This window comes from Zalophus californianus, chromosome 10 (assembly GCF_009762305.2).
Source record: "Zalophus californianus isolate mZalCal1 chromosome 10, mZalCal1.pri.v2, whole genome shotgun sequence".
NCBI lineage: Eukaryota > Metazoa > Chordata > Mammalia > Carnivora > Otariidae > Zalophus > Zalophus californianus.
Genome location: NC_045604.1, coordinates 33,281,650 through 33,305,115, shown reverse-complemented (window position 1 = coordinate 33,305,115; position 23,466 = coordinate 33,281,650). Strand labels below are relative to the sequence as shown.

At 46.5% G+C, this 23,466-nt stretch overlaps 1 protein-coding gene across 1 annotated transcript in view; it reads right to left on the bottom strand.

The window, feature by feature from the left end:
• Positions 1–4,583: 4,583 nt before the first annotated feature.
• The window catches only part of IL19 (interleukin 19), an 89,516-nt gene continuing 70,633 nt past the window's right edge, over positions 4,584–23,466 (bottom strand). Inside the window, exons 1-6 of the mRNA XM_027613594.1 lie at positions 9,935–10,002; positions 9,666–9,812; positions 9,464–9,529; positions 7,061–7,213; positions 6,033–6,107; positions 4,584–5,059 (exon numbers count right to left, since the gene is read on the bottom strand). Of these exons, the coding sequence (XP_027469395.1) occupies positions 4,964–5,059; positions 6,033–6,107; positions 7,061–7,213; positions 9,464–9,529; positions 9,666–9,809 (534 nt within the window). The 5' untranslated portion in view covers positions 9,810–9,812; positions 9,935–10,002 and the 3' untranslated portion in view covers positions 4,584–4,963. Of the gene's footprint in view, positions 5,060–6,032; positions 6,108–7,060; positions 7,214–9,463; positions 9,530–9,665; positions 9,813–9,934 lie in introns of the transcript that reaches the window.

The following is a 23,466-nucleotide window of genomic DNA, read 5'->3' as shown; positions in this document are numbered from 1 at the left end:
GTCAGAGCAGACAACGTGCCTTAGCGGGCATACTCGGGACCATGCTGCTCCCAAGTAAGCAGGGACCTAGGTTAGCTTGGCCCAAAGGGCCGGCTGGCCCAGGAGAGGGATGGGAGGCACTGGCCTTCAGGCTTCAGGATGTGGACTTGAAGACCATAAGACAACAACCGGGGGCAAAATCAAAACCAAAGCCAGGGAGGCCAGACAGAGGGGAAAACTGATTCCTTGTTCTAGGCTAGAAACAGGGATACAAAACAGATGTATCCATGGAGGACAACGCATGTCAGACAGCCAAAAAACCAAGCTACAGGTTTCCTGCGAGAGGGAGCTGCTCACACAGCTGGGATTGGCTTTGCTTCACGTACGTATTAATTTATTCGAGGCCTATTTATATACTGAGCGCAGCCATTCACAATGTCGCCATCCCCGAGGAGCACAGTCTGGGAAAGAGGAGATGGACACTAATGGATCTCTGACTTGTCAAACACTGGAAAACTGCTCTAGGTCCCAGGGAACACAAATGGGGGTAGCGTGGGGGTGGAGAGGAAGGAGCAAGAGGAAGACTGCTTTCTGTCCCTGGGGTGGAGCTATGGTTCTTAGCAAGTTCAGCCTAGGCTAGGGCAGAGATGGGACAGCAACGGAGGGTGACCAGAGGCTCTTTTGTTGTTTGGAGCACTTACTGAATGCGAGGCACTGAATACTTCATAAAATATTAACTCATTTTATCTTCAGGCAACCCATGAGGTAGGTATGACGATTCTTTTCATTTTCCAAGTAAGGAAACTGAGGCACAGAGTCTTCTTAGTACCTAAGAAAGTGACCAGAGGTATCCAGACTTGGGGCATGCTGGGGCAAACGGACCTCATGGTAAGTGCTGGATTCTGAACCCTCTCTGGGGCCCCGTGCCTGGATCAAGCCTTGTTCCTGCAATAGAGGAGGCCTCTTTTACGACACTCTAATCTACGGATGGGGGCTCCATGGCAGAGGTCTGAGACTGGACTAACCAAGTGGCTCTCAGAAACAGAACTGGAAGTAGAGACTATCTCTAGAATGCTCTAGAGCTCACTCATAGCAGCTTTTTAAGAAGTTATCCTCCCCCAAACTCCTTGGCCAAATGGGATATGCTGGTCCCCGAACCTACCTCCAGAAATGAGTTTGTTCTGCCCCTGGTCAGGCATTCATTCCCAGCTGCCTGGGAGACAGCCTGTGATCTGCAGGTACCGGGGATTGTGCTGGGCATGAATGAAGTAAGGTCCAACCAGGTCGAGGGAGGGACCCCGCACTGGGATGAGTCTGTGACTGAGGAAGGATGAGTGTAGCAGGGTGTCTGAGTAACAGAGAGATTCAGGAAGACAGCCAGAGCCTGGCTGGTTGCACTGAAACTCCAAGTTCCCTCTCAGCTGACAGCCTCCTGGGGTGCAGAAGGCCAGTGCCTTTTGCCTTATCTCACTTGCCAGTGTAAAAAGCATGTTTGAGGAAGCCTTTCCTGAAACGGTGGTGTTTTTTGGGAAATAAGATTAGAAAAGGTGAGAATCAGTAGGAGCAACCATCATTTTTAATGGGCACCTACTATACATCTACTATACACATCTACTATAGATGATGTCCTGAATCCTCATAAAGATTCCACGAGGCAGCTCTCTCCTGCATTTGTACTGATAGGGAAACTGAGGCTCAGATTAAGTAGATTGCCCGAGGTTATACAGTAAGGGCAGGAGCAGGATTTCACACAAAAGCCTATTCTTTTATCCTCTCGGCCAATCTTTCGGGCAAGACTACAGTTCTAAAAGACAGTTGCCCTAAGCATGCCTGGCTGTCAGTGATTTGCTCTGGAAGATGGGAGGAGGAGAGAGTGTTCTCCAGGAGGAGCCCAGACTGCCAGTTGGACCAGGAACATCATGTGACACATTCAGAAGTTGGCTTCTGCTTCTTTGCTCTGTGTTGGCCCATTAATTAGTGTGCAACTTTGCAGGATTGTTGCTAGTAACCCCAGGTCCTTTTTTGTGCATCTGGGTTTAATGATCTGCATTGCTTTCATCCAGCATAGTAATCTAGGCCCTGGATTATATAGTCTTGGCCAAAATAAAGTGAACTCCCGCAGCAGCAAGGGGAGGGAACGCTGGAGCCGGGAAGATGGGACCTGGATTTACTGTCTACATCTGCCCTCCCTTAGCCATGTGATTTGGGGCAAGTCTCCCACCTTCCTGAGCCTCAGCCGCTTTCACTGCTCACTTAGGGTAAGACCTCCGACCTCGGCTCCTCTGGGACTCGAGCGAGATCATATATGTAAGGTGCCTGCCGTGGTCCTGCCACCTGCTGTGAGGTCCCTCCCTTGACACCTTAGCAGTGGAAGGCCAACCCTAGGTTTGCAAGCGTGTCTAGGGGCTTGTACAGGACTCAGAAGGGATGGTTTGGGGGAGAATTTTATACTTGGTTCCTCGGCAGGCATGTATTAAGCACCAGCTCTGTGAAAGCAGAAAACAAACAGACAAGCAAACGAACAAAAAACAATAACAAGGCCAAAACCAAAAACGTAACTCTGTTCCAGGCTCCCTGTGGGCTACAAAAGAGGTCAGGAGACATTCTTCAAGTCTGGAAGAAAAGAAAGTACAGGTGCACAATTGAAAGGGACAAATGAAACACGCAGACAAGAGATATAGAAGGAAAGAGAGGGAGAGACATCTTCTCCTTCCCTAGTTCTTTCTCCCCCTCCTACCCCATCTCCTCCTCCTCCTGTACCACTTCTTCCGCTAGGCAGATACAGCTCATGACTCTGGGAAAGCGCCTTCCCTGCCTCCCGCCACGCGTGCACAATCTGAAGGCAGCGTTCCGTCGTGACTGAGGGTCCTGGTTTTGGAGTAGGACGCCCTGAGTTTGAATCCCAGTTCCACAACCAGTTCCATGACCCTAGGTATGTGTGGAACCTCGCCAAGCTTTAGATCTCTTCATCTGTAGAATTGGGTTGGTCAATCATCTTTACCTCACAGGAGTATCATGAGGAAGACTCTTAATAGTCTATTAATCCCGTCAGAACGTAACATGGGATTTTTTTTTTAACCCTACCTCTGTTTACCCATACATGTGCCCACAATGTGCAAAGGCTCTAAGATGAGAGCATGCCCGGGGTGTTTGAGGAACACAGATGATAGGCCAGGATGGCTGGGTCGAAGTGAGCCCCGACACGCAGTCTGGCTACGGTTAGAGGAAACAGAGCTGGGGAGGTCATGTGGGCAGATCACAGGGCTCTCTAGGCCGTCTTGATGACTCTGGCTTTTAAATGAGCACACACACGGGTGGCTCAGCTGGTTGGGTGTCTGCCTTTGGCTCAGGTCATGATCCTGGGGTTCTGGGATGGAGCCCCACATTGGGCTCCCTGCTTAGCGGGAAGCCTGCTCTCCTTCTCCCTCTGCCTGCCACTCCCCTTGCTTCTGCTCTCTCTCTCTCTGTCAAATAAATGAATAAAATCTTAAAAAATAAAATAAATGAGTTCACACAGGAGATTGTACAGGGGTCATTATCCACATTCCAGACAACTAAGGACCAAAGAAAGTCAGTGATGTGCTGCAGGCAGTTCATGGCAGGAGAGGACTTGAAGCCAGACCCTGGCTCCTGGTTGGCACTCTTTCTACCAGCGGGGCAGCCCCCACCCTGCTGGGCTCCTGGGCAGGGGGTGGGGGGCTTCACCATGCCTGATGCTCTCTCACAGCAACATTTTGAGATTGGGGTCACTGTCTCCCCTTTACAGAAGAGGACACTGAGACAGAGACATTAAGTAGCTTGTGCCAAGTCACACGGGCTGGGAGCCAACGGGTCTGATTTCTGAGATCCTGCTCTGTCCACAAAAACGCACTCTGTGGGATCTCTTCCTTGGGTAGCAGTGAAGAAAGGATGCTTCAGGCAGCCGCTTACAGCCCAGATGTTGACGCAGGCTGGTGCCGAGAAAGGCTCGTCTCAGCACCCAGCACGTGGCAGGTGCTCAGTAAGTGTCAGTTGTTATTGCTGCTAACCATGTGAGGAGAGCCCTTCTAGAAGATGGTGCCCATTTTGGCCTCTCTCCACTGTAGCCCAGCTACTTCTCTGTCCAGCACAGCCCATGCCTTGAGCTGCACCTGTTCCGCTCTGTACCTGGACAACCATCCCTCTGTCAGAAACCCCCTCTCTCTAGCGCAAACTATATGCCCATGGAGGGCGACTTTAGGGTCGGAGATGTATCTAGATTGGGAGCAGTAAGACAGAGAAAGTCACAAAGACAGAGAGAAGAGGAGTGATGTCGAGAAGCCGGCGGTCAGAAGCCCTGCGTCCATCTTCTGGATCATTAGGTGGAGGACAGTGTGCTGAGTGGAGGCTTTGGGGACCCCGTGTGGAGCCCTGCTCTGCTCTGACTTGCTTTGGGACTCAGTGATTCTTATCCCTTTCGAGCCTCGGTTTCCCTACCTTTGTGCATTCTTTAAGGCCCCTTTCACTTCTAATGGTCACCACTTAGGACATCTTGACTGGCCCTTGCTGAATGAGACACTTCCACTAACTGGCAGAGAACTGAGTTTATTCAGGAAAATCAGTCCGTACAATATGCACTACAGGACATCGCTCAGCTCGCATCACAGACACGGGATAAACAAGTGCACAATAAATTAGGGGGGAGCCCACCCATTCCCGCCACGATGGCCCTCAGGAAACTTTCCACAGACCCATTTATTATAAAATGATGGCAGACTATTTGGCTGCTTTCAGGTGGGATCAGGCAGCCTGGGCCCAGCCAGTGGGCCTTGCAGCCCCACACGGAGATCTGTTCAAATCTAGATTTTTCCCTGCAATACCCCAGCCCCAGAAGAGAGAATTCCAAAATGGAGAGAGGTCTCTTCAAAACACCCTCAACTGCATATAAACGGGGACTTCCCCGTCTTCCTCCCCTCAGGCAGCCCAACCGGGGCTGTTGCTCCCTGGGGTGTGAGCTTCCTGGTCGTCAGGCTGCAGAAGTTCCTTGATTATTCTTGTCAATCCAGGCTAGAAAGATGTCAAGCTCTCCCAGAGACTTAATGGCAGCAGCCCGGACCTCCAGCTGAAACCAGGCACATCGTCATAAGAACCTGCCTTTCTAGACTACACAATCGTTTTCAATTCTCTCCCCTTGTTCCAGTCATCATGAGCTTTCCCTTTTATCCATCAGTTCTATTGGCAGAGCATACATACCCCAAAATTATTTTTCTAACAGGCAACCCAAATTGTTTTTCCCTCAGTTTCCTAATTTATCAAATGCAGATAATGGCTCATAACATCGTTATGAGGAAGACATGTGTTAATATTTGCAGTGTGCTTGGGATAGTAGCTGGTTCGTGGCAAGAACAATACAAGTCTTAGCCAGTTATAACATTACCCTATGGAGCCTCTCCACAATGCAGCAGAGCTGTGAACAGACTCCTGCCTCCTGACTTGTCAAAGCGTTGGTATCTGTTGGGAATGTGGTTGAAATGCAGAATCTCAGGCCTCCTTCCATACCTACTAAGCCAGAATCTGCATTTAATTTTGGCTAAGTCTCCAAAGGATGTATGTGAGAAGCACTGCTTCTGCTCTACCTCTATATGAGATGTGCGTTCTACATGTGCGTATCTGTGAGAAACACTGTTCTTGGTCACCCCACAGAACACTGGTGGCACTTACCGACCACAGTGACACCTAGCAGGTAACATGTTTGGTGCACAACAACTTACAGTTCACTGGGGATCTTGGCTCCCTCTGTGTCACACCCATCTGAAATGGTGCGTGCTTTCCCCCAAAATCTAACACAGGTTAGTTCTGACATGTGAGGGCAGGAGAAAATGGTGGAGGCATGAGAGGGGGAGCCCAGGAAATTAGCCAAGGGGCTAAGACCTACACACTCCTTGCTGACACATAGAATTGGGAAGACCAGCAATAAACACTTGTTGAAGGAACGAGCGACTCTGAGTGGAGAGGAGGCAGAAGGGCTGGCACACTCTCCATCAGGGTCCCACATCCGATCTCCATCTTCCACGTCTCCCCTTGCTTACAGTTACCTGATCATAGTTGTCATGGATGATTCTGGTGGCGTTGGTGGCTTCATCCCTGCAGTGACACTGCATCTGCTCCTGCTGTGATCAAGTGGAGGAAGCACCCATCAGAGAACCTTTCCACCCGGCCCGTATTTTTCCACCCGAGGAGGGACATTCCTCCTTCTCCCCAAGGGTGGAGCTATAGTTCAGCTAAGGTGGGTCAGGTGGGTCAACTCGGGTCAGAGCAGCGAGGGGGAGAAGAGTCTGTTGATAGAATCGCCCTGTGTTTGACCAGGTTTTGCTCTCTGGGTTTGTAGCTCACCCGCCTGGAATGGCCAGGAAAGTAGGGGCCAAGTCTGCCTTGTCACCACTCGGTGAATGCAGGACCCCTCAGGGAAGGCACTAAATACTTATTGGATTAGTGAATTAAATGATTGATTAAATGAATCTTAATGTAAGTATGGCAGGGGTCATGACTTCTAACAATTTTAGAACCAGAGGCACAGAAAGGAGAGAGAATTCGCCACAAAGTCACATGGGTAATCATTGGCAGGGTTGGGGCAAGAACCCAGGGTTTCTCCTGGTCTAAGTTTTTGTGGGTTTGTTCGGGTTTGGTTCCGTTGCTGGTGTTTGTTTTTAATAGCGTACAATGAATTTATAGGCAACCCTTAGGTATAGACTATAGGTTGGAATAACCCAGAGGTCAATGGGTATGGAAACCCCAAAGGGCCACGAACAAAGAAACTAGAGAGATACATCTGACGAGCCTTGACTCCCGGGCATGCCTCTGTTACAGGCCAGCACTGAGATCACTGAAGGAATACTTTGATATCAGGTCACCCCAGGAGGATGATCCATGAGGAAATGGGGTCTGCTGGGGTATCAGCTGGGAGGAAGCCCTGAGGAGTAGGTTCTGGACAGTTCTCCCAATGGATGACAGGGCGGGGGATTTCCCTTGAGTCTAGGAACCACTACAGAAAGCCGCGTGAGATCAGCATGTCCTGGGCCCTCCCTGGGGTTGGGAAACAGAGAGTCCTGATATGACCACTCACACATTGTTGCAGAGCCTTTTGCATGTAGAGGAAAGAGTTGGCAATGCTGCTGATTTTTCTCAAGATTTGAGGGTTCAGCTCCCGATGGTCCTTGAATACCTTGTCCACGTAAAATGCCAGGAGGTTCTTGGTCATGCAGCATACGTCTAAGGGCTACAGACACAAGTTAGAGAAAGCCCCAGGGACCCTCTTCTCTTACCATCTCAGAGACCAAAGAAGCCTATTTGAGTAGGGGCATCAAGGAACAAAATAGCTACAAGTCGATTTTTTAAAATTCATGTTGTTCTCAGAGTATCCATGTCCTCTCACCACATCAAAGCTACTTATGAGGAGAAATTGCGATTCCTCTTTTTTTATGGCCAGGAAATATAACAGCAAGCGATGGAGCCCAGTCACAGACTAGAATTCTCTCTACAGCATCCCAACATGTCATCACTAACTTCAGCTTAAACCCTTCCAGGAATTCAGTGTCTCCCTTTTGAAAAGATCCATGTCTGAGCAGCTTTCTGGAAAAGTACTTCCTTATGTTGTGCTGTGGTCCGCCCCTCCGTACCCTCTCCCACCCATCAACCTGTATATAAATACATGTGTATAAATATCAGGAGCTCTTGCATACCAGGTGTGTGCTGGGCATTATTCCTTCCATTGTAATTACATTGTATTTATCCTGACCGTCCTGCTCTGCTCCCCCCACCACCCCAATCTGTCCTTTTTAAACTGCAGGGATCATTTGAATGGAGCTAAGATTTGCAAGAATGGAAACTGACAGCGGCAGAAATTCGAACCTCTGGGCTTGTCGGGTGCTGGCAGTGTCTTTGTCTCCAAGCGGGGAGGGGGAGGACTTGAATTCCCAGGACACAGCTCAGAGCAGTTGTCTAGGCTGAGTTTCCTTCTAGCAATTTACACCCTTCCCTGAGACCCAGTGAGTTGCTTGGCAGGAGATTTATAGCCCAGTCTGAGAAGGGAGGGGTGTGAAGCATTTAGGGGGACAGTGCATCCATCTTCATTAGCATTAAAGCAGCAAAGCCTCCTTGGACGCACAAGCAGCTTTTCCTAGATGGCAAACTCTACTTGTGAAGCAAAACCCTTCCCCTCCTTCGCTCCTGCTGGTTCCCTTAACCAAAGGAGCAAAAAGTGGCACACCTTTGTTTAATCAGGGAGGGAGGGACAAATAGATAAAGACCTGCATCCTCATTGACTCTTATGCCACATCAGCTGTTTCTGGGCCTAGAGAGGAGAAAGAATCTGGAGACAGAGGGGGCTTGGGGGTTCAACCACTGGCTCAACCGCTGACTAGTCATTTTCTCTCCCAAGCTATCTCTTTGCTCATTTGAAAATGATGGCTTTGGAATAGGTAGCCTTCTGGGTCCCTTCCAACTGCATTATCCTATGAGTCTCTCATACAGTTGGCTGGAATAGTATTTAGTAAGTGGCTACATCTATATACTACAAATGGATCAGGCCCAATACTGCCTAAAAGAATTATCTCACTCAGAGAATCCAAAGGAAAAAAAAAAAAAAAGAGTAACTCATTGCAACTATTCTTTGCACTCTGGCAGATAAATCTCTGAAAAAAAAAAGATATTTCTAGAATGCTTACAAGGACTGGCGGAGCTCATTTTTAAGGGTACTTCTCAGTGACCCCTTCTGTAAAGTGAATTCTCACCTTGTAGCCAACTGTTTTGTAACATACTCAACACCTCTCATCTGGAGAGTTTGGATGGATCTCTTTACTGGCTTTCCTGCCTCACATTTTCCACTGTAAAGAACATCACCAGAGAGTCTTTCTGAAAGATTCTGTGGTCATACAGTCTTTGGCTCAAGAACCTACACTGATGCCTTATTGCTGTATTATAAAGTCAAGGCTCAGCCTAGCTTTGAAGGTTCTTGGTATGATGACTCCTGTGTATTTCTCCACCTCAGCCTCTTCCACTCACCTCACTCAGCAGCACGACCCTCATGCCACAAGAGTGGTTGCCTCACTGTCCCCTGACCCACATTCATTGATCTCACACACATTCTCCCTGATCTCCAGATTCCTTCCTCCTTCATCCACTGACCCGTAGCCAACTCAACTTTTAAGTCACTGCTCATTTTCTCTGCTCCCCCATGAAAACTTCCAGAATCGCCCTGAGCCACAGACAACCTGCCCCCTTTGAGCGTGTGGCACCCCCAATCCCTCTCTAGGTAAGTGCTGTTTCTTTGATCCCTCCTAGGGGTTTCCAAGTCCCTGAGACACAAGTGTGCCCTAACACATCAGCTGGCAAATGAGAAACTGGGAATATTTCGAGAGTACACTGGAAATTGGGAAGGAGAAGAAGACAGAGTAGGGATTTCTTTCTCAGCCCAGGGCCACTTCACCATAAAAATAACAACACAGAAAGAGCCGATACAAGCCAATACCTTAATGCTATGCAGCGTCTCCGATGTGGACAAAATGGTGACATTTTGGAAGGTGTCCTTAGCTTGCTATGGAGGGAAACATAAGGACAGACACAAGCCTTGAGTACTCCATGTCCCCCTGAGACACAAAGGATAATGAAAAGGAACTTGCTCTTCAAGGTAAGATGGAAAGCCCACACCTTCACCCTGAACCCACACTCACAATGGTTTTTTTGATTTCTTGGAAAGCCTCTTCTATATGGTGTATGTCCATGGAAATCAGACACCTCCTCAGACCTCGGGTGCGCATTGAGCCCAGGAAGAACATAGCAGCCACGAGCCAAAGGGAAACACGCTGTGCCTTCATGTCCTGCAGGAAGAGATGGAAGTCAGCTGTCCAGCTGAGAGGGGAAAGCAATGGGACCCCTGACCAAGCTCACCTCTGGACCTCAAGGCAGGCCAGGCAGCAGCCAAGAAAACAAGACTCAGTACCTCAGCCTTGTGGAGTTCATGGTCATGTGTCTCCTCCTCTGGTTTTCTTGAATCAATTGAATGAGCCCTCTCCCTCCCCCGGTGTCCCCACCTTCACCCCAGAAAGCACAATACAGTGCTCTCTCAAGTCCCAGGGAGTCTGTTTGTGTGGATATCACTCCATTATGACTCAACAGGGCTCCTTTTGTCAACAGTGATGAAAAACATTGTTTTTAATAAATTAAATAGGAAAAACAGGGTTGGTAATACGCCCTAGGAATTAGGCAACAGATCTGAAAAACCCTAAAAGCACATTTTTTTAATGTTTGCTCCCGAAATAGACGACACCCTTTTATTATAAACCCCCGATGTGTATCTGCTTAAAATCATTTGTTTGAAGCCAACTATGAAGATGTCACCTTCTGGAGAAGATGAGAAAGGGAGGAACAATACACCTCCAAACAGCTAATTAGCCACAGTGAAGCGAGAGAGGGGGGCAAGTTGGCAGCTTCCCCTCTGTCACCCACTGAGCCAGGGTCTGTGAGGGACAAGTTTGCAGCTCATTAGTCCTAGGCTGGGCCAGACTTTTCCTAATCCCATCACCCAACCTGCCTCTGTCCTCTCTGCCTCTCCCGTGTAACCACTCTATGGTGTCATTCAGACACATGGAGAAAAGTCTCTTCCCCTGACTTTCCCAAGCACTACCCCAGGGCTTAGCCTTAAAGAGGTCTTAGGACAGCACGTGTGATGAGACCAGCCCTCTGCCCAGCATCCTCCATGGTGCACGCCCAGAGCTCTCGCTTCCAGCCGTGTGTGCGTGTGTGCGCGGCTGCAGTGGGTGTGGCCCGTGGCAGTGCACAAGATAGGAAGCCAGCTGCGGGGGCTGCAGAGCCCCCCACCCACTCCTTACTGTAGCTCCCAGTGCCGGAACTATAAAGGACATGCGTGTGAGAGTGTGAGCCTCAGCGGGCCCCACTCCCCATCACCGTTCCCCAATCTTCCTTGGAATTCCCAAACTCTTCTCCAGAAAACCAAGAAATAGCAAATCCTATTTCGAAAACCATTTTGCCTCATGTCTTAGTAACTCAGTATCATTCCCCATGAGCACACAGTTGTAGAATGAGACCTTACCATGTAGCAGGCATCATGCCAAAGGACTTGATTCCTCTTTTCCCATGGTAGGGAAGACTGTAGAGTCCCCCACAGCTCTATCCCCCCTCAAGGCAACAAAGACACTTCTAGAAAGTCAAGTGAGTGGGAAAAGAGCACAGTTTTTCCTCTGATAAAACGATTTTCAGAAGCAATGGGCCATCCTCTGATCACCCCGTGCCTGGACCCTCAGACATTGTGCAGAGGAGAAAGATGCCTCCCTTAGCTTGGTTAGGCAAGCCCAGACATCTTGGCCGATTCAGAAACAGTAGTAGCTAATGTTCATCATACATGCCACATGTGAGGGGTATTGTGCCGAGCATTTCCCACAATTATCTTATTGAATGCTCACAACCACCCTGTGAGGTGAGTTGTTTCTGTCCCCATTCTACCCAAGAGGAAACTGACACAGAGAAGTGAAGACACCTGCCCAAGGTAGGCGGCCAGCAAGTGGCAGAGCCAGCCCTGGAAGACAGGCGCGTTGGCCCTCGAGCCCGCTGTCCTTACCACCACACCATCCCGCGGACTGCAGCATTCCCTCCGGGGCTCAACTGGATATCCCAGCAGCTCCCCTCCCACCAGACAGACAGGAGCACCTTTCTGAACTGGTCCCCCTGAACCAGCGATGCTCCTTATATTTAAAGAGCTATTTAATACTGCAAAGCCTTATTTTAAAAAAAGAAAAGATATCAAATGCCCAGCACAGTTCCTAGAACAAAAAGGTTATAGTAAACATTAGATTCCTTCCTCTTCCCTTCCCTCCTGCCCTCCTTCTTCCCCATTCTCCATCTTTTCTTATTGAGAACAAGGTACCAGGAGGTTCATCCTCTATATGGAGTACCCTTCCCCATCCTACAAAATACCCAGGCCATACACAATGTCGACAGGTCACCTATCTACAGCAGTGAGGGACGAGGGCTAGGACGGTGTGCCCAAAAGCCTCCAGCGAAGGCCCACGTGAGCCTCACCTCTCACCAGGTGCTTCCAGGCCGCTTCTGTGTCTCCTCTGTCTGCTCTTCGCCACTCAGAAAGGGCTGGTCACTTTTATGCAGGTGGATAAGAGGAAATGTTGTCAAATTTTACTGGGTGGGTCCGCCTTTGGGAGATTATTTTTCTCCTCTGTTTCCTTAGTATCTCATTTCCTTAATTGTTTTCTTTTCTTGCTTCTTTGAGATATAGCTGATTAATCATTATTAAGAAATGCCTCTTTCTTCTGGGTCTTGACATGCAGCTTCTAGGAAGAATAAACTCCCCATCTCCATGCAAATGAGAATTTCTTGCAATTCTGTGTCCATACAGAAAAATCCAAGTTAGGTCACTGTGGCATGCCACCAACAGTACCCCGCAGGCAAACTCAGGAAAGTATTCTCCTGACAGCCCCACCCTGACAGCAGCCAGCCCCATGAGACGCTGCAGGTGTCCTTGGTCTCGGCACACTCCATCTGCCCGAAGCCTCATACAGCTGTTGAGCACCTTTTTTTATTTTTTTATTTTTTTATTTTTTTAAATTTTATTATGTTATGTTAGTCACCATACAATATATCATTAGTTTTTGATGTGGTGATCCACGATCCACTGTTTTTGTATAACACCCAGTGCTCCATGCAGTACGTGCCCTCCTTGATACCTATCACCGGGTTAACCAATCCCCCCCTCCCCTCTAAAACCCTGTTTGTTTCTCAGAGTCCATAGTCTCTCATGGTTCATCTCTCCCTCCAATTCCCCAACCCCCTCATTTTTCCCTTCTTTCTCCTAATGTCCTCCATGCTATTCATGTTGAGCACCTTTTAGTGCCAGGCATTAGCGAAATGCTCTACGTGCATTATTTTGTTTAACCTTATGGGAAACCTCTTTTCTCCCTCTCAGAAATATATCAATTTGGACATCATCTCTTTCCTCTTTCTCGTGTCCCTTGGAGGGCCCTTTCATCTCGATTAATGCAGGAAGAGAAAATGAGAAGTAGAAAGTGGGAAAATGAGGATGTCTAGGGGCTTGGCAGACTCAGGAACAGAGCCTAGAGTCCTTGTTCTTGGAACAGAAGACCCTCCATCTAAATTACTCTTTGTATATAAACTCTACATCATGACTTCTCCAAGGATCAGGGTTTGGGGTGATGGTAAGGGAAAGATAGGTTGTAAAAAGTTTCCTCCCCAAATAATCAGAGCTTGTTTTTACCAAATGAAGCACTCTCAATGAAGATGGGCTGTAATTACAAGAGACCCACCAGGCCCTTTGGACAACGGGCTGGAGCAGACCTTGCAGGCAGCTAGATTGGGGAGTGATGGGCAGGACACCGGCAGAGAAGAAAGAGGGACAGGGAAGTCTGGGGACTTTTTGTAGGGGTAGGTGCAAGGGAAAGAAGTTATGAGAGCTAAAAACCTTGTCCAGCATCTTGGACTTAATGATATAATACATGTCCTAAGAAGCAGTCGATTGTAATGACCATGGTGTAGCTCTAGATTTATACCCTGCCTTTCCCTCTTCTCTGTGAGACACTAGACAAGCTGTTTATGACTTTTCTGAAGCTCAATAAAATAAGTAAAATAAACTATGAGGATTTGAATGAGCTAATGGACTTGATCCACGATAATTACTCAATAAATATTATTTATTCCGATGCCGTGTGCCAGGCACCTGGAAAAAGAGAAGACACCTTTGTTAGGAGTTAATAGGTGTCTCTCTCTTCCTTCTAGCAGGGAGAAAGGAGCTCTCTTGAGTCCAAAGATCTCCCACCCACCCAGTCCTGCTTCCCCGCAGAGGGGGTGGGCAGGAAGGTGGTTGCTGTGTTCCCAGCACGGCCTGAGCCTTCTGGCTTGTAGCTCACAGATGGTGACCCAGCCCCACATGCTACATGATTGCAAAACTGTCCCTTCTGGCTCTCACCCTGTATTCAACCCCTTGTACTCAGACTGTATGTTCTGACCCAGCTTTTATTTCAGGGCAGAGATGTCATATCGGGGAACTTGCAGAGGAAGGAAAAATGTGTGATGTGTTTATAGATCCTTTCTAGCATGCAGTATATCATAGCAGCTGGGCCTATAGCTCTGGAAGCAGCCTGGCTTAGGCTGCCTGCCTCTGATCCTTGTGGCTGTCAGACTGAAGGCAAGCCAGTTCATCTTTGAATGATGCCTGCCTCTATTTCTTCATCTGTAAAATGGTGTTAATTGTGCCTACTGAATACTTGCCATGTGGACAGGGTATGTAGATTTAAATGACCTGGCACATAATAGGAGCTTAAAAAATAGTAACCTTTGGGGCGGCTGTGTGGCTCAGTCGGTTAAGCATCTGACTCTTGATCTCAGCCCAGGTCATGATGTCAGGGTTATGATCTCAGGGTTGTGAGTTCAAGCATGTTGGGCTTCATGCTGGCTGTGGAGCTTACTTAAAAAAGCTTTTTTAAATTTAAAAAATGGTAACCTTTGTTAATAATTTTACAGTCCCCTTTTGAGGCCCTAAATTGGGAGGAAGGAGAGATAATAAGAAATGATTTCCCTCCATCCTAAGCCTTGATGCCTAACAATATAACTTAAAGTAAGAATATAGATTGCGATGGAATGGCATTCCTTCCAGGATTGCAGTCAAACCATGGATTTGATCCACAAATATAGGGCTCTGTCTAACCTTAGTATTGGATCTTCTAGTACCAGTTGACCCATCATTGGAAACCAGAGCTCAATTTTCCATCTGGTACATGGGGAAGCAAAAAGAATGTGAAGGAAGACTTTTGAGCCAGAATGGAGAATGCTCTGAGCTTGATGTGTGCTGGACACAGCTCTTTCCAATCCCCTGTCCCCACCCACGAGCCACTCCAACTTCATGAACTGTTCATGGTGGTGCCAAGGTAATTTCCTCTCCATAAAAGAGTGCAGCTGACCCACTCCTCTAAGTGCTAAATCCTGGCCTCAGACAAAAAGTGAGGCAGGCATTACACAACTCCAGAGGGCACCATGCCCATTGCCTTTTATGGGAATGAAGCTCCATGGAGTTGAGTGGTGTGGTCCTACTGAGTGATCTGAACAAAATGGATAAGGTCTGTATGAATGATTTTGTGCGTATCATTGCAAGGACTGTACCGCACTAGAAAGAATGATAGAGAAAGCGTTTGTAAAAGAAAGAAATGTTGGTACTGATGAATGGATATTCCATCTGGGAAGTAAATAGAAACATAAAAAGAATATAAATGTTTAAATGTCTTGATAAATACATTTGCATTGTAATGATATGTTTAGAATTTGTATATAGCTGTGAAAATAAAGCAAAAAAAGATAAATTTCCCAGTCCTTGGGGACTTTAAACTTAAAAAGTTTCTCCTTTGTTTGGGATTTAGAAATGAGGGTCAGAAAGGCTAGCAGAGAACACCCAGTTCAGCATTCCCATTACAGCAATGAACAAATGGAGGCATGAACCAGCCCTCTGGCCACACAGTGAGGAAGTGGCACCCTGTTCTCAAATCTCCATCTCTTGACTTCTAGCTCAGTGTCCTTCCTAACCCCATGCTGCTTTCTTATCTTAGGATCACATGGAGTAGAACAGAACACAAAGCTATGGGGAACCTCAAGCCTGTTTAGCAGGGAATGTGATGTAACTCTCCCAAGCCAAGCTGTTCTGACTTGCCTTCACCCAGGAAGTCCATGATCTAAGGAAATCTGAACTGGCCAACCCTGCCTAGCAGGAGAGGGAAGGACAAATTGGGCATCTATGCTACAAACACTTGGCCATGCCTTCTCCTTTCTTACCCACAGGACTCCCAGTCAAGTCTTGCTGATCTAGAGCCTCAGATCCTGTTTGAAACCTTATGCCAATGGATTACAGGTCAAATGGCATGAAATAACCCCTATGGAGACTGGGGAGGGGGAGCCAGGGATGGGTAATAGAAAGAATCCAAGCATTGCCTCCCCATTCCTTTCCTGAATCACTGACCTGGTCTCACTCCCAACAACACATCTTCTCCTAGGAAGTGAGACTTTCTAAAGAGCAAACCCAGTCTTGGTGCTCCCCAGCCTAAAACTCCCAGCATGGCTCCCAGGGGCTACTAGGATAAAGGGCTAGCCTGTCCCCATAGAACTTCGGAACCATCACAATCAGACTTTGTCCACATCTTCAACTTCATCTCTCGATGAGCCCCAAACACCTCACTGCCCCTTCTCACCTAGAAAGCCCTCCTGTTGCTTTTTCTGCTTTGCAAATGCTATCCAGCTTTCAAGACTTAGCTCTGGTGTGACTTCCTGTGTGAAGTCTCTCCCCTCTTCCTTTCCCTCTGCCCTCTCCTTCCTCCTCCCTACCTCCACCCTGGTTGAGTTGACTCCTCTTTCCTTCATATTCCCACTGGATGGATACCAGAGGGTCAATTAACTGTGAATTTCAGATAAGCACATTTCAGTGCTCATCCATCTAAAATTCACAGTTAACTGGGCTCCTGTATTTTCTAAAGATTTTTTTTTTTAATTTGACAGAGAGAGACACAGCGAGAGAGGGAACACAAGCAGGGGGAGTGGGAGAGGGAGAAGCAGGCTTCCCGCAGAGCAGGGAGCCCGAAGCGGGGCTCGATCCCAGGACCCCGGGACCACGACCTGAGCCGAAGGCAGACGCTTAACGACTGAGCCACCCAGGCGCCCCTGGGTTCCTGTATTTTCATTAGTGGAATCTGGCAACCTTACACCGAACCATCTATAAAATTCAACCCCAGCAAGGGGCAGACCCCGCTTGTATGAGGCCTGTAGCTCATTTAATCAGGGAGGGAGGGTACTTTTTAAGAAAAGAAATTTTAAAATAAAAGTACAAAATTAGAGACCAAAGTGAATCTTTATTTAGAATGATAAAAGAAATCATAACAAATTACAAATTTTAAAAGCTGACAAATATCACACACCCAAAATCCAGGAAGATAACTGAACACTTTTATCAATTAACTACCTAACATCTCTTTGTTTGTTTCTTCTTTGACAATGATTTTGAAATGTTATTTTCTATGAAGAGAATAAAAAGATAAGTCTGTCTTTCCTCTGGTATAGTTGTCCAAAATTAGGTTTTTGTTGTTGATAGTTGGAATGCATGACATACGTGACAGGTTTACACCCTACACAGATGGAAATTCTGATAATTTCTGCTTCACGAAGTTCCCATCAGAAAAGAAAAAGTATCTGATTCATTTCTAATCATATATATTGCATTATTGAATAAATATTTCTATGCTGACTAGATTTTAATGAAAACCAAATCTTTGGCTTACAGTTGTATATGCCTGGAAGAATTTTCAACATACTTCCTTCTCTCTCCATACATCTCAAACCTTGCTTCTCTTCTGCTCACACACTTCCAGTAACAAGAATTAGCACTGTGGGTGGAAGGAGTGTTCCTGGTGCTATTCTCACACCAGAATGGCTAGCAATATTTTAACCACATGCAGATGTGATTATAAGCCATGAAAATATATCCAATAAAGGTCAAATGCATCCCCAAGTCAACTACTCCAGATCCCCTAGGTATTGTGGCTTCTCTAATATCAGCTGCCATGAGGAGAAGTCAGAGTGAGAAAGGGCACTGATCTTAACTGATTAAGGCTAAAATACCTTCATCTTGTGAATTTTACAAGAATATATGACATGTGAACATTGCTAAGACCCCTCCACAGACTTGAAAGGAGCCCATGCAAGTGAGGAACCTGAAGCTTAAACTTCCTTAGCTAAACAGTAAATCCCTACCGACCACAGACTCTAGGATAGTACATTGCATTTATTTGTATTTTGTAATTTAATTTTTATTTTTTTAATTTTTTAACATGGCTTATGAATTTCTGCATTTTTTAAGATTATTTATTTATTTATTTGAGAGACAGAGAGAATGAGAGAGAGAGAGAGAGAGCATGAGAGGGCGGAGGGTCAGAGGGAGCAGACTCCCCGCTGAGCAGGGAGCCCAATGTGGGACCCGATCCTGGGACTCCAGGATCATGACCTGAGCCGAAGGCAGTCGCTTAACCAACTGAGCCACCTAGGCGCCCTTAATTTTTATTTTTAATCAAAGGTGACCACGTACATGATTTTAGAAGGCATATATGTGATGCAAACTGCGTTCAGTTGCCCCAGCCCTCCCTACCTCTTGTTCCTATGCCCTGTAGGCAACAGCTGACAATATTCAAGTTCCTCTTCTGTTACCTAGCTCCATAATTCTAAAGAACATGCATTTATTGCTATCTCAAAATCTTTGTTTTAGAAGTGATCTATCAGCTTATTACAAAGGAAGATAAAAATTTAGTTCTTGAATAACACCCCATGCCAACAATGCTCACTTCCCTCCCCCGTCTTGCAAGTATAAACATATCTCAGTTACACTTCTTTCAAGGCAACATGTCACAAAAGTCCACCTACAGAGGAATGAGCCTTTGGGAGAAGGCGAAGTCCTGCTCTCGGGCCCTTGTGTCTCGACTTGCTCCAAGGAGAACCAGAAGAATAGTATCAAATCCAAATGTTCCATGTGTTTTTCATTCCATTAGCTTACATTTCTCATGGTCACGAAGTCAGAATTCACAGACGAAAGGAGCTAGATTAACAGGAATAGCTAACAACTATTAAGCATGTTTATGAGCCCAGGCACAGTATGAAGCATCTATATACATTATCTCTTTTGATCTTCCTACCTGCTCTATGAGGTAGAGGCTGTGTTTGTGTCTATTGTTTTAGCTGTGGAAGCTGACACCTGTCAAATGCTTCAGCCCAGGGCACTGGGGAGCAAGTGGCAAAGCTGAATGCAACCTAGGTAGCCTGGCTCCAGCACCCCCACTCTTAACCACTTCATTCTACCAGACATGAAGAAGCATCTGGTCCAGGCTTCTCATTTACAGATGAGGAAAGAGCTGGCTGTATAATTTTGGACAAGTGAACCTCTGTGCCTCAGTTTCCTCGTCAGGAGAAGTGGGGTTGATAATTCCTGCCCTGCCCTCCTCTGTTGCAAATCATGTGTCACATCCATGTGTAAGGGGTGATAAGGAGCATAGTGAGGGCATTTGTCTGGAAAGAAAGAATTGCCTTTTCTCTCTACCTATTTATCTAAGAGTGCCAGATTAACTAGCTATCCCTAAAGCTTTTCTTGTAGCACAATCATGGTTTAAGCACAGAAAAAGTTAATGATGCCCAAACTACAGATCCAAGATGTCTGTTTTGTTCCTTTGAGAAGTTTGTGAAATATATGGGATGACCCACCCCCAAAATGTGCAGAACATACAAACTTTCTTGTCTTGTCCAAAGCCACACAGCTGAATAGTGGTGGACTGGGGACCCATATCTCTGAACTCAAACCAGTGCTCTTTTCATTCACTTGACCTTTGTCACTTCTTCTGGCTTCTTCCTACCAATATAGAAACCTTCGTACAATTAAAAAAAAAAAAAAAAAAAGACATCTCTTCCTTCTAAGCAAAGAAAAAGCAAAGCAGCAAATGGTATAGAGAATATGGCTTGAGAGCACCCTTCCCAACCAACAAATCCAGGCATGTCAGCAGAAACTGAAATTCTGTAGAAATCGGATATGGTTTTTCCCTTATTGGTAAAATGAACTGTGTCAGTTAAAAAGAGCTGTTCCCACAGGCACTGGGAATCAGAGAGTTCCTGAGGAACATTTCATCTCAAGAGACCTAGGGGGAGGAGAAGGTTGAACTGGAGGCTGTTGACTGACTGCATGGTTATAGTTAGCGGGCAGCAGATCAAGGGTTCATGGATCTGAAATACTTGAGGTGGGAGAGCAGGCAGGCAGGAAGACTACATCCTGTGTCAAAACCTGGACGAAACCCTAACCAGCAGCACCCCATCACTGAATTATCCCAACCCTTAGGATCCTGTCTATACAGAAAGCCAGAGGTTTTGCTTAGACTTCCAATCCTAAAGGATGGTCTCCACTGGTTGGGTTAAACCTCCACCATATTCCAAGTACAGATTCATTCCATCGGGCATGCTTAGTGGAAGCCAGCTGTCGGCATCTCTTAGAAGTGAGCTAGGAGGGGCACCTGGGTGGCTCAGTCTGTTGAGCATAAGACTTGATTTCAGCTCAGGTCATGATCTCAGGGGTGTGAGATTGAGCTCCACATTGGGCTCCAGACTCAGCATGGAGTCGACTTGAGTTTCTCGCCCTCTGCCCCTCCCCCTGCTCATGTTCTCTCTCTCTCAAATAAATAAATAAATCTTAAAAAAAATGTGAGCTGGGATTTTTGCTTAAGGCTCAAACTTAAAACATGTTGCAATTCCTCCAGGAATCCTCTTGCTCCTCTCTTTTTTTGTCCACTTGGTCTCCTCTCAGCACTTGTGAACTTACTCTGTGCTCTGTTCATCTTCACTTTGAGTTATTTGAGCCACTCTGAAATCTCCTAACCATCAGACTGACTTGAGGAGGACTGAGACTGTGTCTCCTCCGTCAGAGAGTGCGTTCTAGCTAGCAACTAGATGGCTCCTTGCCTAAATCAACCTTTAAGTTGGAAAACATAAGGTCAAGTTCTTGCTTGGATATAAACTCCATGATGGCAGGGACCTTTTCTCTCTTGTTCCTTATTTTGTCTCCAAAATGTAGCACGTAGTAGATATTCCATAAATGTCTGTTGAGTGAATGCAGGAATAAATGGCAGATGATGGAAACTTCCAAAAGCATAGAAAATTGCAGACTTTTTTGATGTTTCCCCACAGCCACCTATAAGTTCTGGTGAGTTCAACATGAAGAGTTTGCCCACTAAGCTGGTTGCCCAGTAGGGAAGGGTCCCCGGATTTGTACCATAGAAATACTTTCTTTCTGTGCCCCTTAAGTGAAGCCCTACCATAGAAAAATCAGAGAGGTCAGGTGCAAAGGGTTTGCATGCTTCTCTCCCAGCGTCCACAACCATCAGCCCCCAGGAATAAGTGGAGGAAAGCAACTCTGGCTGTTGGAGTAGAATTGTATAGGTCTTTTTCTTTCCGTATATGCACCTATGCTAGAGATTTAAACAAAATGTGGTACCAGAAGGAAAAATTTTGAACGTGACATTTTCTAGATATTAAAGAATTATCAAACAGGAAAAGAAAAAAACTCAATTTAGCCAGTTATATCAAAGCAAAATTCATCATTTTGTCTAATGCACTTGAAGCACAATAACACAAGCACATTTTAAGTGCCAGATTAACTTGCCATCCCTAAAGCTTTCCTTGTAGCACGATCATGGTTTAAGCACAGAAAAAGTTAATGATGCCCAAACTACAGATCCAAGATGTCTGCTTTGTTCCTTTGAGAAGTTTGTGAAATATATATGGGATGACCCCCCCAAAATGTGCAGAACATACAAACTTTCTCTCTGATGTCCATCCATGAACACTCAGGAGTCCATACGCTCTAAATTTAAAACCTTAAAAGACTTGGATTTGGGTCTAATTTTGACACTTGCTGGCTGTATAATTTTGGACAAGTGAACCTCTGTGCCTCAGTTTCCTCATCAGGAGAAGTAGGGTTGATAATTCCTGCCCTGCCTTCCTCTGTTGCAAGTCATGTGCTGCATCCATGTGTAAGGGGTGATAAGGAGCATAGTGAAAGCATTCATCTGGAAAGAAAGAATTGCCTTTTCTCTACCTGTTTATCTAAGAGTAGTTCACAATATGCTCAGTGATGAAAGTCACAGAAAGAGAAAAATCTGATGCTCAAAGTGACCTGACACTGGGCCTTTCAGTTGAGTTTCTTCATGTTAGTCCTGCCTATAGAAGGGTCTTTCCAGGGCAGGAGGCTTGCACAATCTCTCCCTTAGGAGAAAGCAGGAGAATAATTTCAGACCCCCATAGGTCTATGACCCCAATGACATTGGCAAAGCCAAATGATGCTGAGTTATGGAATAAGCCCGGACTTAGGGTGACCAACCATCCCAGGTTGCCCAGGACTGAAGGGTTTCCTGGGACACAGAACCTTCAGTCCTGAAGATGGAAAAGTCCCAGGCAAACCAAGATAAGCTGGTCACTACAAGTTTGACTGAGAAAGAAGGGCCAGATTTGAGATGGTGCTGCTTAGTAGCTGTGCAACCTTGGGCAAGTCCCATAAGGCTAACCTCTATTAGCCTCGGTGTTCTCATCTAGAACATGGAGTAAATAAGGACAAAACAATATAACATATAGGTCCACTCCTAGCTAAAGGGGGGAACTCAATAATTTTTTTTTTTTTAGTAGACTCCACACCCAGAGTGGAGCCCAACACAGGGTTTTAACTCATAACCCTGAGATCAAAACCTGAGCTGACATCAAGAGTTGGATGTCCAACCTACTGAGCCATCCAGGCGCCCCAGTAAATGGTTTTTAATTTGAAAATGCAAGCAACAGGAATGTAACTCACTGAGGGGAGTCTGTGCCTTCCACTTCTCCACCAACAGTCTTACCAACACAGGTAGGATCTGTCATCATTTCATACTCTCCAAAGTATTTTCACAGATGGTCTTGCTTTATATTCTAAATTCCTTGTATGTAGGGAAAATGTTCCTATCGTCTTTTTCCAGACAGAAAACTGAGGCTTAGTGATTAGAGCATCATGCACCAAGGCAGAGCTAGCCCTCCAACCTGAGCACCTCAACGTCTGACTCAGGTGCCTTCCCTCCAGACCATTCTCCTTCCCTCTCCCACGGGCAGCTGCTAGTGCTTTCCCCCAGCTGGGGGCCAGGCATCTGGAGACTAACATTCCACTGTTACCAAGAGTGGCAGTGCCAGAATGGGCATGAGGAGACGTTTCACCCCCCCACCACACAAGCTCATGATCATTGCTGGGCACCACAAGATTTAGGGCTCAAAATGTTCTTTCCCTCTGAACACGTGGAGATCCTTTGACCAAGCTCAAATGTGCTTTGGTCATATCCTTCTTAAGAAAAGCAGGAACCTCATCCCCATGGCTTTGTGCTTCGAGAATTCCCTTGGCAGGAAGCAGCCAGAAAGGCCTCCAAGGGGCACTGAAGGTTGAGAAGGTGATGGGCAGGAGAGCAGGAACAGAAACCATTCCCTGCATTACCACTCACGATTATCCTTCAGTCACGGCTCTTCCCTTCCAGACCTTGCATAGAGTTAGGTTTGTTTAACAACATTGGCTCTCTCTTCAATCGCTCTCCTTTTTTTTCCCCAGCTTCTAGGATTTTGTTAACATGAGTTTTTAAAAGCAAACGTCCCTACCAGTGTGGTGGTGAGGGTTGGGGAAGAGGGGAGGGGAGAAGAGGGGAAAGGAATTCTTCTCTACTAATAACAAAGTTGTACTAGCATGTTCTCCTTTTAAACCATTAGGAAAGTAATCCTTGTGGGGACATCAATTGGTTGAACGTTGGACTCTTGATTTCAGCTCAGGTCAGGATCTCAGAGTCCTGAGATCCAGCCCCCAGTCAGGTTAAGCAGGGAGTCTGCTGGAGATTCTCTCTCTCCTCCCCCTCTGCCACCCACCAA